General features: G+C 34.8%; 1 protein-coding gene across 15 annotated transcripts in view; it reads right to left on the bottom strand.

Moving 5' to 3' along the window:
* Positions 1-15,845, bottom strand: part of fnbp1b (formin binding protein 1b) — an 81,255-nt gene that overhangs the window by 35,458 nt on the left and 29,952 nt on the right. For all 15 annotated transcript variants that reach the window (XM_081391794.1, XM_081391786.1, XM_081391788.1 and 12 more), the window contains exons 2-4: positions 9,014-9,129; positions 5,392-5,442; positions 5,115-5,262 (exon numbers count right to left, since the gene is read on the bottom strand). In XM_081391794.1, coding sequence (XP_081247920.1) covers positions 5,115-5,262; positions 5,392-5,442; positions 9,014-9,129 — 315 coding nt within the window. The remainder of the gene's footprint in view (positions 1-5,114; positions 5,263-5,391; positions 5,443-9,013; positions 9,130-15,845) is intronic.

Raw genomic sequence — 15,845 nt, 5'->3', positions numbered from 1 at the left:
TAATGTTGAGTGTAAAACACATGAATGTTAGACGGTCAGATTAGACTCAAAGTCCTGTTTACCACACAGAGTCAGACTGCAGAAAAAATCAGCAGAGCATTAATATCAGTGTAATCGCACAACACAACACTTTTTGTTGAATATTTTACTGTATTTGAATAGCACAGTGTATATGGTTCCTATGACAAATGTAAAATACTTTCCAGTTTGTTAAATGTGTCAACTACAAATCATGCGGTGTCTGACTTCCTGAAACATATTGTGGTTCAGTGACACTTTCAAAAAACGGATCCGTTTATTTGAGAATAGTGAGAGTATTCTTGACGGATATATATAGTCCTGCTCAAAAGTTTACACACCCCTTGCAGAATCTGTGAAAATGTGAATATTTTAACAAAATAAGAGTGATAATACAGAATAATACAGAATGCATGTTATTTTTTATTTAGTACTGTCCTAGTAAAAGTTCCTTTGTAAAATTTTGAGCAGCACTGTATATTTTTTATTTAATTAATTTTATAATTTTATTTAGAATATTCCTAAAAAATGTTTATGAAATGAAAATATCTATATCTTTTAGATAAGTATTACTTATTCATATTTATTAATAAAAAATGTAAATGTCATTAAGTAAATAAATATAAAATAAGTATTTTACATATATATACACATATAAATACACATTGTATTTAGAATACTGCTGCAAAAATTAATGTAAATTAAAACACTCATACACTGTAAAAAGAAAAAAATTGTGTATGTATGTATATATATATATATATATATATATTTTTTTATTATTATTTTTTTTCATGATTTGTTATCACAACTTCTCAACATTATAAGGCAACAAATATAAGGTAACTTACTTTTTTGAGTTAAACTAACAACACATTTTTAGGTGTATTTCTGAAGTCCACAGTAAAGCCGCCCTTCAGAAACTGAGGACCAAAAGACTTTAGGAAGATGTTTGGATCTGTGTATCATGAGCTGCTGTTTCTCTGTGCTGACTGAGACGTTCAGAATGACAGTGAGAAAACAAGTGAATGAATGAAAGAGTGTGAATGTGATCAGTATTCATCACTGAGAATCTTGGCTGAATAAGAAATGCAGGCATGCAGCGTGCGAATAAAACCCTATAGAAAGCATTATGGGTACAAAACCACACAGTCAGTCAATAGTGAAGGAGTCCAGTTGTGTCTAGAATAGCGATCAAGGCTTCAGAGTACGCCTTCACAAACACACATACACAATAAGGTATATTTATCATTATATTATGGTATTTAAAAAATGTCTTAGTGTGCTTGACCTGTACTGACATTACAATTAGCATACGCAAAATGCTGCGGCCCATTAAAATAAACTTAGAAGCGGAAATCTACACTCAAAGCCGATCTGGATTTACTATTTCATCCAACCAGAGGAAGTCAACCTGTTCTCAAAGAGGAAGTTGACCTCAAGCTGATTTACAAGATCAAGCTTCACTGTTAGAAGAAAAAGAACATAAATAACACCGAGAAAAATATGCCCTGATGAACAGATGAAAGAGACTAGCCTGAACAATACTGTGCTACTTCAGAGAGGATTTGAATCATTTATGCTTCATACACACACACACACACACACACACACACACACACACACACACACACACACACACACTGAAGATAAATGCAGACTTGTTTCCATGGATCAAAAACAGAACAAAAAAAAAACAAAGCAACAGATCTATCTTGAACAATAGCACAATAGCAAATGCACTGACATTATAACTCTTCTATTATGCATAAAATATAAAATAAAATAAAAAAACATAAAAATTAAAAAATTAAATTAAAAACAGAATAAAAATAAGAAAATATATAAAATAAGTTAAAAAAATGTAACAAAATTAAATTAAAACATAAAAATAAAATACAATATATTTTTTAATTAAGTTAAATTAAAGTAAAAATATAAAAGTTAAAAAGTTAACTACAAACACAAAATAAAAAAATTAAACTTAAAAATTAATTTCAGAAAAAGAACTGAGAGCACTGGCTAAATTCACTGCAACTTCCGGGTTTCAATTTCAGATAAACCTGCCCATAAACGACACAAAACTGAGGTTGGTCACTCTGCGTGTCAGTCCGTTGTCTCTTCATGTCTAAGAAGGCATTCCTGGCCTGAATACGACTTAATGCTGTTAGTCAAAGTCTGGCAATGCACAACCAGTCTGGCCTTTGTCAAAAAATGAAGTGCTTTTGTTTCCGTTCTTCTGTTGTTCAGCTAATGACTGTCTCTGGATCAGTCTGAGGAACTGAAGCAGCACCTGTCAGGCTCTGGATTTATCACATCCCAGAATAATAACCTGAACTACTGAGCAGCGCCTACAGATGGAGCTTGTCTCAAACACACACGGTCCAGAACCAGTGTGTGTACAGCTTCTTCAACAATGGGTTTAATAGAGATTTACAGTACCAGACCATATGCTGTCTGGATTAAATCTGAGCAAGACTGCTTTTAATTAGTTCTCCGTTGCAAAGTGCATAAACTACAAAATAAATAATTTTTACATATATATATACACATTTATATATATACACGTATATATCTGAATGCACAAACACATCCAAAAATGGCACGTGTGTCTCAAATGGACAGAATGAACCGGTGAACAGAGGTAGACCAAAGAGACAGATAGACAGACAGACAATTAAAGAGAGTGAAAGAAGAGGTTTATAAAATAGGAGAGAAGCAGCATTCTGGGAAAACGGCCAGACAGACACCACGGAGCCCTGCTCAGAGTGTGTGTGTGTGAGTGCTGAATGCTGGGAAATCGGCGTTCTTCAGGTTGATACTAAAATGCCTTAATCTTATTTGATAAATGAAAGATGAACGTTGTGTTCTGACACTGTTCATGTCATTAGTTCAGCTCTGTCTGGACATAAATCATAGAGTCGACCACCATGAGAGCTCAGTGTCACTCTGGTGATGTTTCTCGTGTGTGTGTGTGTGTGTGTGTGTGTGTGTGTGTGTGTGTGTGTGTGTGTGTGTGTGTGTGTGTGTGTGTGTGTGTGTGTGTTTATGTGGAATGATGAAAACACACACAGACACACAAATGAGAGTAATTCATATACACAACCCAGACACTTTCAGTCTAAACACACAACAGCAGCTCTATTTATGGAAGTGAGGGAGACGAGATGTGTGCTATAATTCTGACAAATATGATCTTTTGGAAGAGAAAACTCTCCTGTTATATACTTATATACTTATATACTATATATAGAGGGCAGTATTTTGTTTTAAAGTCCTAAATGAAATTATCAATATTATAATTACACTTAAGTAATAATAATATACTAATGTATTAACAATATGTATATGTATGTATGTATATAATTTTAAACATAAAATTGATAAAAAATTACAAAAATACATTATATATATATATATATATAATTTATATATATATATAATTTATATATATATATATAATTACATATTTATACAGATACAATATATATAATAATGTAAATAAACTTTATATACATCTATATAAATCAAATTTATATATAAAAATTATTAATTTCCTTGATCATTAAGTCATATACACAGTATATCTCTGTGTGTGTGTGTGTGTGTGTGTGTGTGTGTGTGTGTGTGTGTGTGTGTGTGTGTGTGTGTGTGTGTGTGTGTGTGTGTGTGTGTGTGTGTGTGTGTGTGTGTGTGTGTGTGTGTGTGTGTGTGTGTGTGTGTGTGTGTGTGCTGTACAGTAAAGGTCAAAAGTTTGGACGTTACTATAACATTACTATATTTAATGTTTTTGAAAGAAGTTTCTTCTGCTCATCAAGCCTGCATTTATTTGATCAAAAATACAGAAAAAAATGTAATATTGTGATATATTATTACAATTTAAAATAATTGGTTTTCAATTTATTATACTTTATCATTTATTTCTGTGATGCAAAGCTGAATTTTCAGCATCATTACTCCAGTCTGTCACATGATCCTTTAGAAATCATTCTAATGTGATGAAAACAGTTCTGCTGCTTAATATTTTTGCATAACCTGTGATACTTTTTTAGGATACTTTGATGAATAAAAAGTAAAAAAAAAGTTTTTTAAACTTAATTAATTTAAACTTAGTTATTTTTTTAAAAATATAAATCTTTTGTAACAACAATATACACTACTGGTCAGTAATTTTTTTTCTTTCTTTTTTTGAAATAAATCAATACTTTTATTCAGCAAGGATGTGTTAATAAATAATAAAAAGTGATAGTAAAGAAGATTTATATTATTAGAAAATATTTTTTTATTTTGAATAAATGTAGTTCTTTTTAACCTTTTATTCATCAAATATATTAGGCAGCAGAACTGTTTCCAACACTCATAATAAATCAGAATATTAGAATGATTTCTAAAGGATCATGTGATAGACTGGATGTCACATGTGACACTGAAGACTGGAGTAATGACGCTGAAAATTCAGCTTTGCATCACAGAAATAAATTAATTTTAAAGTATATTCAAATAGAAAACTATTATTTTAAGTTGTAAAAATATTTCACAATATTACAGTTTTTTTTCTGTATTTTTGATAAAATAAACGCAGCCTTGATAAGCATTAGAGACTTCTTTCAAAAATATAAAAAAATGTAATGTTTCCAGACTTTTGACCTGTACTGTATGTATATGTATATATGTATATATGTGTATATATATATACACTTGATCTTTTAGTATATAACTTACATAAAATGCTTTTTTTTACGTTTTATATATATATATATTGAGTGATTAAAAGATTAAGGGCTTTAACCAAAAGAAAATTTTATTACAATTTACTTTTGAAATTAATAGTTTATTGATAATTCACTAAAATAGTAAAATACCTAATAACCTTAAAAAACTACTTGCAGGCAAGCTGGATGAAAAAGTGGGATATCATGAGAAATGGATGAACATTGTGTGTGTTTATATGTAGTTGAAGGTGCCGCATTATTCACATCCTTCAGAAAGTAATCCTAACAAGTTGTCTGTGTTTAATAACCTGGAATAAAAGACATGACTTTAACCAAACTGCACATTTCACAGCTGTAACTTTAACTGAGCGATCCTTCACTCACCGATTTCCTCTCTGTTTTGACTTCCTGTGCGTATCGCGTGAGGTCAGCGATGATCTGTGACGTCATGTTCTCTGCGATGACCTCATGCTGGCCGGCGTAATCGTTCAGCTCGTTTAGCGTCGAGTAAAACGCGCGGCACCAAGTGTACCTGCGACAGGAAGTGACATCATCAATATAAGAAGCCATGAATCTATCTTGACTAGTAAAATGTTGACTCAGACATCTGGTACATGTGATCTATCTGGATATAAACTTTCGGATCAAAATTTAAACATACTTATTCTCGTCTTCCTCTTTCTTCTTAGGCTGGTATTTCTTGGACAGGTTCCTGCACAAAATTGAAGAAAAGCAAATGACTGCATATGTTTGAAATACTAACATACTTCTCATACTAGTTCTACAAGTACTTCTATGAGGTTCACAACATTCTGGAATATTATACGATATTATTCTTTTTTAAATATAGAGTATACAACCAGAACATGCTGTGTGCACTACTACCATATCCCAAAATGCAATGTGATCAATCTGACTTTTTGCTTTCATTAAATGCACAAATGAACCATAAGTAACCAAAAGTAAAATAACCATTTTATTTCCAATAAAATAACAGGAAATAATACATGTGAATGAATTAAAAAATATACATTGCAGCATAATCTAAATGTGCAGTAGCACACTACTGTTTTAAATAAATACCATGTCTACTGTTTTACATACTATAAAAATACATATTCAGTGTATCCTCTGCATTATGCTAATACTCAGTCATTTTAATAGACAAGCATGTTTGAAATGTTTATAGACCAATCAGAAAGCTCAATTAAGAAAAGCGACCAATCAAAAACAATATATTAGTAACAACCAAATCAACAAGTTCAAATATGAACTTCAGAGAGCTTTTTGTCTTTGCCTTTGTACATGTATTTAAAGTGAATGTGAGGCTCGATGCCTGTGTGTGGAAACTGTGACACAAATGCCGTGTTTCTTTGTAGCCTTTCTCGTCACAGCCAGATGTTATTCTCTTTGTATTCTATTATCAGCATGTATACATACAGAGCGTCTGCCCGTCATCAGTGCCTCGAGGAAGGTGTGTGTGTGTGTGTGGGGGGTGAGGGTGCATGCATGTTTGCATGTGTGTCTGTGTGTGTGTGTGTGTGTGTGTGTGTGTGTCTGTGTGTGTCTGTGTGTGTCTCTGTGTGTGTGTGTGTGTGTGTGTGTGTGTGTGTGTGTGTGTGTGTGTGTGTGTGTGTGTGTGTGTGTGTGTGTGTGTGTGTGTGTGTGTGTGTGTGTGTCTATACTGCACCTTGCCAAAGGGTAAAATACACACACTAAAATAAACACACACTCACGCACGCGCCTACAGCGAGACGCCTCTCGTCCCCCATCAGCCCTTCTGTCACTGTGTGTCTTCTGCACATATTCTACAGCTGTGTTCAGAATAACACACTAACACGCTGCTTCTGTTACTGCACAGCATTCTCTACACACATATAACACACACTGGTAACGTACTACACTTGTCAAAATGTGCACAACTGTCACACTACATAGAGTGCTGTATCCCACAATGCAATGCACTCGACTTCACCTTCCATTTCCAATGTGATGAATGACCTGGAAGTAACATCAACCATAATTATTAACATTAATGAGTATCTATCTATCTATCTATCTATCTATCTATCTATCTATCTATCTATCTATCTATCTATCTATCTATCTATCTATCTATCTATCTATCTATCTATCTATCTATCTATCTATCTATCTATCTATCTATCTATCTATCTATCTATCTATCCATCCATCCATCCATCCATCCATCCATCCATCTATTTCTATCTATCTATCTATCTATCTATCTATCTATCTATCTATCTATCTATCTATCTAGTTCTATCTATCCATCCATCCATCCATCCATCCATCTCATATTCATGTATTTTTCTACCAATTGTGTCCTACACACAATATTGACTATTATCTTGGCAAATTCTCTTTCTCTCTCCATGCATGCAAGTCCCTGTCTGGATCAGGATATCTGGGATATCAGTGTCCGTGTTTGCTCGCTATAATATTTGTGTGTGTGTGTGTGTGTGTGTGTGTGTGTGTGTGTGTGTGTGTGTGTGTGTGTGTGTGTATACACATGCATGTAGTATGTTTGTAAAAACCCTTAAGTGCTAGTGCATGTATATAGACAAAATTATAAGCTGTATCCCATACAACAAGTGCCATGGTATTACCATAAATATATATCATGGGGGGGAGGGGGTAAATTAAATCATTTGTACATGATTAAAATGTATTCACTTGTTCATTTCATCAGAATGTGCCGACAGAATGCAATTCTATCACGCAGTGTATTCGAGGTTATAAGTGCAGTTCATGGCATCCAGTAACAGACTGGTGTGTGTGTGTGTGTGTGTGTGTGTGTGTGTGTGTGTGTGTGTTAGACGGCTGAACCCCTGCTGCGTCTGGGAATTAAAGGGGTTTCCCACTGTTATCTGGAGGGGGTTGATGTACAGTCAGTGTGTGTGGATGTGTGTCCTCCAGTGTCTGTGTCTGTGAGCTTTAAATCCTATCACTGGAATGGGGGGTGGGGTCGAGGCGCGTGATTGGCCCGTGCAAATGTAGGTCACCAACGAGGAAAACTATGCAGACACCTTGTTACCAGGGTAACCTGCATTTTCTTCCCAAATTTAAACACACACACACACACACACACACACACACACACACACACACACACACACACACACAGAAAATACAAATGTTGCCCTTTCTTCCTGTATCCTTGAGCTGTCAGCAGCAAGATCACATCTGTAATTAGTGTGTGTGTGTGTGTGTGTGTGTGTGTGTGTGTGTGTGTGTGTGTGTGTGTGTGTGTGTGTGTGTGTGTGTGTGTGTGTGTGTGTGTGTGTGTGTGTGTGTGTGTTTAGCTGTCTGGCCTTTATTTTCACACCAATACACTATAAAGTACAAGCAGCTGCACCTGTGTTCATTTGTATGGACACGACAGATGCTTTGCAGAGGTTACAGTGGGATTTTGGTGGTGGCCGAACCCTAAGATCTGGTGGTGATCCTGCTGCCCTAGGCGAGATGACTTGACCTCTGACCTATTAATCCCCCAAAAAGTATTCCACCTAATTACCAATGTTAAAAAAACAGCTTAAACAGGACTCCAAGCCAGATCAGACTTGTCTGTTAACTGGTTTTAAATTGGTTTTCACCAGCTTGGAAAGGTTGAGAGTCCAGATTAAACCAGCTCAAACCAGCAAACCAGCTTAAAATGGCATAATCTGTCTTTTACAGCAGGAAACATTTACTAGAAAGCTAAATAAATACATACATATAAGCATGAATATATGTTGTTACGTTTATTAATGTTATTTAAAGGTGCGCCATGCCATTTTTTATATGTTTTGTTAAATCTGCACGATAGAAACATTGGTAACACTTTAAAATAAGGTTTCATTTGTTAACAAGACCAAACAATGAACAATATATCTACATCTACAGCATTTAATAATATTTGTTAATGTTTTCAACATTTAATAATACATTTTTTAAATCAAAGGTTGTATCTGTTAACATTATTGTACTGTGAACTAATGTTACAGAAATGTCCAATTCATATTTGCGCTGACTGTTGTACTAATTCTTACTAATTTTGCAGTATAATCAGTATAATATGCATTAAGAATATAACCAAATATCTAAGGTCAAATATATATATATACTTTAATATATACTATAACTTTAATATATATATATATATATATATATATATATATATATATATATATATATATATATATATATACATACACACATTAGTCTTTAGGTATAAAACTGCAAACTGATTAATTCATCAGCGAGGTTAATGTAATACTCACCTGATCTGTCTTGCATAGTTAAGCTCGATCTCTGACCTTTCCTTCACAAATTTGGTGTATTTTTCCACGAAGTCGATTCCCCACTGTGTGTGCTTTTCCAGGTTATCAAACTGATCCTGAGAGGCAGAGAGACAGAGAGAGAAACATGTTAAAGTTGGCACAATAACAGTGAAAACTGAAGTTTCATCACTTTGAATCAGTTGTTGAAATCAAAAAATGTTCCACACCAAAAAAGGTTCACCAAAGAGGCAGAACAACACATGTTTGATGACAGCAGCCAGTGCACGGGGTCACAGGCAAAGGCGTCGTTCTACTGAGGTCAACAGGAAGTGGACAGGAAGAGCCCACCCTTAACCCACTAGACATTGAGCACATGACATTTCTACAGATGCTGCAATAATCCATAGTATGGCGTCACACTCTGGGCATTGATGAAGAACTTATTGTTCTTCTATTGACCACACGTCTACAAATTCACAGGTCAGAGTTCACCAACTTTAACTTTGGAACGCAGAGAAATGCGACATCAGAGATGGTCTTTTTATTTGGAGATACGAGGGTCTATCACTGGAGAAAGCATAACGGCTAACTTGGACCCCGTGTGCCTTGATAACCAATCACATTACAGCCTTCACGTCGCTGAATTTCGTTCATAGTTGTGCGACAGTTAATCAGTTGCGGATACCATAGAAATGAATGCCGTAAACTGAATCACATCCGTCACACAAACATGTTGAAGATTAGACGATGGGCTGTCTATTTATTAAATGATACGCCGTTTTCCCACATAAGCAGTTTATTCAGCATAGTGAAGCCTCTGACATCCATTCAAAAAAAGGCCTTCCCTGCTAACCTTGCGTTTAATAGGGATAGTTCACCCAAAAATGAAGATGTTGTCTGACTCATCAATGTTGTCATTTTAAACCTGTATGAGTTTCTTTCTTCTGTTGAACACAAAAGAAAATGTTTTGAAGAATGTTGATGACCACACATTTGACGGTAGCCATTGACTTCCATAGTATTTCAAATTCGCGATCAGTTATTTTCTATGTCGGGAGCGGTGGCACTGAACGCAGATTTTTAAAACAAGATATTTGTCAATGACTAAATCATCCGTCATCATCCTGTCAGTCATCTCTCCTTACTCTTGTCATGTGATCAGTGAAATCACCAGTGCCATTGACTACCGCAGCAAGCCTACTCGTGACCGCCCCTTTATACTGACATGACAGTGAGTACTGTGTCAAAAATAATGAACTTTTTAATGAATGTTAAAAAAAAAAATTTCACTTGATTTGCTGGAGTGATATTTCTAAAGTACTAAGTGCAAAAAGATTTAGTTTACACTTTATTATTTTTACATGGAATTGTCAAATTTCCAGGTTATAAGTAAAAATGTAAACAGACCATATTGGTCTTCGTGAAACACAAGCAAAACAATTTTATGAGCAAATTATTGTACATATAAATTGTAAAATGCATAATCAGTGTAAATACAACCAAATAAAGGTTTTTCTAGCTTGGATCATCTACTGCATGTTTGGGATGTTTCTGATGGTTTCCTAACACAAAAACACAAGAAACCAGATTTATAGACTATACGGTCCAAGTTTTATTAAACAACTTAAATCTTGTGAATACATGTCCTATTTGTTTTAAAAAAAAAATGTTATGTGCATTTTTTTTTTATCTAACCACAATCAGAGGCAGTGGCACATTACATCAGTAGTGTTTAAGTTAATGGGCCTGAAAGTTTTCTTCATGTCTTAATATGGTGTGGTCATCTATAGATGATATATAATGAAGGTATGATGATGTGGTATGAGGTATGGAGTGTGTGTCAGGTTTTAATTTGTCCTTTGCAGATGATTTCCGGTAAAACCTCTTTGCAACACACAAATACACACCACAGAAATTAGTTCTAGTCTAGATTACACCTCAACAAAAACTGATCACACATTTTGAGACGTGACAGGCTCAGTTTACAGTAAGAGCCTGATGCATGCTGAGTAAAATATGACAGAAAATATTTAGACTTTATGGTAATGTCCCTCTAAACTATTTCAGAATCCTTTTCACATTTCTATGGAAAATAAAAGTTCCAATTAGAATCAAAACTTATTTTACAGCCTGATGTCATAAAAGAGCCTGTTTAAGAACAATGAACTTCTAATCCTTTAGAAAATCCATGAAATGAAAACCCAGAAACCAAAACACTGATTTGAAGAGCCTATAATGAAATAAAGACCTCAAGAAAGCAACTTAAGAATCCTACACATCCAAAATGTGTCTTGACAACCAAACATTGCTTTGCCGAACCTAAGAACCATTCAAAAACCCATTCTCAGCACAATAAAATCACATGATCAGAACTTTGACAGAAACTACACTGAATAAAACGCCAAAGTGGTACTGCAATAACGCTTCAATCACCTTCGTTTGACTCCAGCATCCCCCCATTCTCTCTTCAACCATCTCGAAGTCTGCAGAATTCGGCCAGATTTTCACTCACACACGCGAGAGTATGAGAGTTAGATTCAAAAGAACATTTCACTTTCTCCTTGTGAAAGAACACACTAGTTTAATTCATGTTCGTGCAAACCGTCCGCATGCATTCAGCCAGCAGACAGGATGAGCGCTCAAACCTTTGCGAGTGTGTTTGTGTGCACAGGATGTACATGTGGGTGATAAGCAAGGTTTCTGCACTCCACATTAAAAATTTGGTTGATTATTTAAAGGTATAGTTCACCAAAAATTAAACAAAGTCATTTGCTCATATCGTTCAAAACCCATTTGAATTTCTTTCATCAGGAGAAATTTTTCAATAATCTTTATGTAGCTCTTTTCAAATTACAGCAGTTGAAACCAAAAAAGTATTATAAATGTACAGTTAAAGTAGTCCATACAACCTGAGCGCTATATTCCATGTTTTCTGAAGTAATGTGAGTGATGAACAAACCAAAATGTTTAAATTTTTTATAATTTTAAGGCAATTTAAAAAAAAAAATTGTGATCATTATAAATTGGAGCTGCACGATTAATCGTTAAAATATCACAATCTCGATTCAAACACCCACATGATCTCATTCTGAAATGACAATGATTCGGCTGTCTATTAAACCTCACCTGAACATTTAAATCTGCATTTGCGCTGCCGCTGACCAAGAGAAAACAGCTTCACTAACTGTCTTTACAAACAAACAGTATCATTATTTCTGTTACAAACATTCAAATGATCACAGAATAGCTTTACAGCTTGGATATAAACGCTGATGTCTGCAGTAGCCATCAAAACAGAGCAAATCTTTTTGAAAGTAACTTGACACTTCAAATAACTATTGTATCAATTACATTGAAAAAAGTTACTTAAAATGTATGTAATTGAATTATTTATTTGATTAGTTAAGGGATTAGATAATAAATTCTGATTCATCTAGTAATGAAACAAAAAGTATCTGTGAGTGAGTCATTGAATCATTCATTCATTCAGAGTCCCAACTGACAGTGCGAATGCAACCATGAAAATGGCCCTGGGGAATATTTAGTTGTCGGGGGACCGCCCTGGAGCCGAGTTCCTGTATCTGAGTTCCTATAACAACGAATGCCCCTAATGACTGAATTTTCATTTCTGGTTAGCTATTTCTTTAAGGCTATTAAGCAATGGAAGAATAGAGCTAAGAAACACACACAGTGCCAAAGTCCCCGCTCAGCATCTGGGTAATTCAAATGACCTAATACGATTAGCCAGCCTCATTTAAACACAGATCACCTCCTCTTACACAACCCAGTCTTTAGTGCACACTACAAAAGCAGCTGAAGGTTTAAAGAGAGCAAAACGAAAATCTGCCGTTTGATCGCAGATAGTCTTGTGGTTTTGATCAGTGAGACAGCGTATTATGCAATAAACGGATGTCTGGATGTCTAACATTTAAAGCAATGCAAAGACGTCTATGAGTGGCTCCAAGTGCAAGTCTGTAGACCTGGGGCTATACGAAACTTCCTGACTTAAGATTTGAAAAAGCTCTATTTCCTAAGTGAAATGACCATGGTTTCTAAACAGACAGGATAAGGTGTTTCTGTAATACTGACCCTGCTGTCTAAACTAGTCCATCCACAAACTATTTCTTTGAAGATGTAGAAGTGAAGATGCTTTATGTTGCTGTTCATGTGGGCAGGTTTTGCAAATCTCGAGAAATAGAAAAAAAACACATCAAAACTTCACATTAGCTTGGGGACGTCCCCACATGGAAAATTTCTTCATAATTTGTGTTATTTTACATCTAAAAATAGTAAGGATGTATTTTTGGCTCAGTTGGTTTAATATTAAACGTGAAGGTTTGGCATTTCAATGCATCATCCAGTTTACATGTGCAGTTATTTATTTAGCAGACACTTCTATCCAAAGAGACTACAACAAAAGTGAGTCATCCATGAAAAAGTACAATAAAAAGTAAAATTATACATGTTAAAGTGAAAAAATTATTGAAACAGCAGATATTTTTAACACTTTTTAAACACTACCATTAAACAACAAACCAAGTAATTTCACTGAGAAATACTATAAATACAACCACAAACTATGCAAAATATGCAGACACTTCAAAATAAGGCTCCATTTGTTAACATTAGTTAACAATTTAAAATACTTCTAAAGCATTTCTTAATGTTAGTTTCAACATTTACTAATACATTATTAAAATCAAGAGTTGTATCTGTTAACAGTGTTGGGGTAGTTACTCAAAAAAAGTAATTAGTTACTAGTTACTAGTTACTTCTGTAAATTGTAATGAGATTACTTTACTAGTTACTGCGTTTGAAAAGTAACTTCACTACTTATTACTTTACTTTCCCATTTCTTAATTTACCCTGTAGATACCGACAAACATCATAGCCCTATCATCACTTAGCCTGTCCAAATAGTGTTTATAAATGTAGCCTACAAAATGGCATGTAAAATATGAAAGAATAATATACATGTCTGCACAAAGAAATATGCCTCACTGTAAAATCCACAAACAACAGGATAAAGGACAAATGTCTGCGGTGGTAGACACATAATCAGGGCTGGACTGGGACAAAAAAAAAAAAATCGGCATTTTGGCCATAATAATAATAGCACACTAATATACATATATTGTAAAACAAAAGCACTGAAAAATAAAGGAAACTTTCATAATTAGTTTTGTACTAATTTCTATACTTGAAAGAGATATAAGCACATAATCTTTTATTTTGACGGAAAACATGGTTTACAAACGCGTCTCATTAAATTTATAGTAAATTACGGTAATCGTCAACTATGCAGATGTGGAAATAATGTATTACTGGGTAATGGGTTCCTACACTCATGACATTCCATACACAAAAGATAAATATATTTGAAATATATTTTCAGAGTATATTTTAGAATATATGCAAATATTTCAAATTGGCCCAATAAATATATTTCACACTTAACATCATATATTTTAGTTGTATTTCAGAATATATTTCAATGTATTTGGAATATATGCCACATATATTTTGACACTTTTGGGGATCCAAACAGAAAAAAAGTACATTGAAATATATTCTGAAATATAACAAAAATATATGATGTTAAGTGTGAAATATATTTATTGGGCCAATTTCAAATATTTGCATATATTCCAAAATATACTCTGAAAATATATTTCAAATATATTTATCTTTTGTGTATGGGATAGCCTAAGTGTTTTGAAAGTAACTGTTAGTTCTGCTTACCGCAGGCTCTACACTTTCTCATCTCTGTCCTGATCCTCCTCACTATCCTCATCATCAGCCACAGGAGCTGATGAAGGTCATGCTGCTGCAGAAAACATTTTGACACATTTTACAGCGTCTGCTTGAAGGGCCTGTGTCTATTTTTCACGCTATTTCTCTGCACATTCCTTGCGTTTCTTCTCCATCTCTCAGACTATTTTGACAGATACACACTGACACACGTGCACGCTCGATCAAAGCCCAAAGGGGGAGGTGTTTAAAGATGTGATTGGACCAGCCCAGTGTCAATCAAGAAAAGATCCAATGGGCCACGGTGTTTCATGGACCGGTCAGCTATCAGGAAAAAAAACAAACTGACACAGACTTTTTTAACTAATGCATTACACCGGCACGCACTTACTTAACCCAGCGCCACCAATTAAGCAAAACGAATGGGCCGCCGATGTACGAGTTTTATGGTCCGTTAAGAAGAAGAAAAAAAAATAAGAGATGTCGACCCAAAAGGCACGTCCGCCCACTGGGAATCTCCCGGTAGTCCCGATGGCCAGTAACTTGCTGCCTGGGCATACAAAGTACATTTCACGCGAATATTTTTGTCCTTTCGAGCAATAAACTGAAAGTGATGTGAATATTGCCACTGGCCGGACCCCCCTGTCTCCGTCTCCATTTCCCGCTCCCCTTCGCACCAGCAGCTACGTCACTCAAATCGATCTCTATGACAACGGTGCACGCGCGCGCACACACACATACACAGACAGACATGTACGCAGCACAAACAGATCAGAGCTTTACACGCAGGCAAAAATGGCTTGGGTAACGCAGGAAAGCGCGTTCCTATAGTCTAGTAAAGTAGTGTAGTTACCGATATTTTTAGTGTAATGCGTTACTTTATTTCGTTACCCAAAAAAGTAATATCGTTACTGTAATTCGTTACTTTGTAACTCGTTACCCCCAACACTGTCTGTTAATATTATTTAATAGACATGAACTAACAATGAACAGTTGTATTTTTATAGCAAATCTTAATAAATACTGTTACAAATGCATTGCTCATTGCATTAACTAATGTAAACTAATAGGACCTTATTGT

The sequence above is a fragment of the Scardinius erythrophthalmus genome, assembly GCF_964197995.2.
Source record: "Scardinius erythrophthalmus genome assembly, chromosome: 17".
NCBI classification, from domain to species: domain Eukaryota; kingdom Metazoa; phylum Chordata; class Actinopteri; order Cypriniformes; family Leuciscidae; genus Scardinius; species Scardinius erythrophthalmus.
Note: the sequence above shows the minus strand (reverse complement) of the source record. Positions and strands in the feature narration are given on the sequence as shown.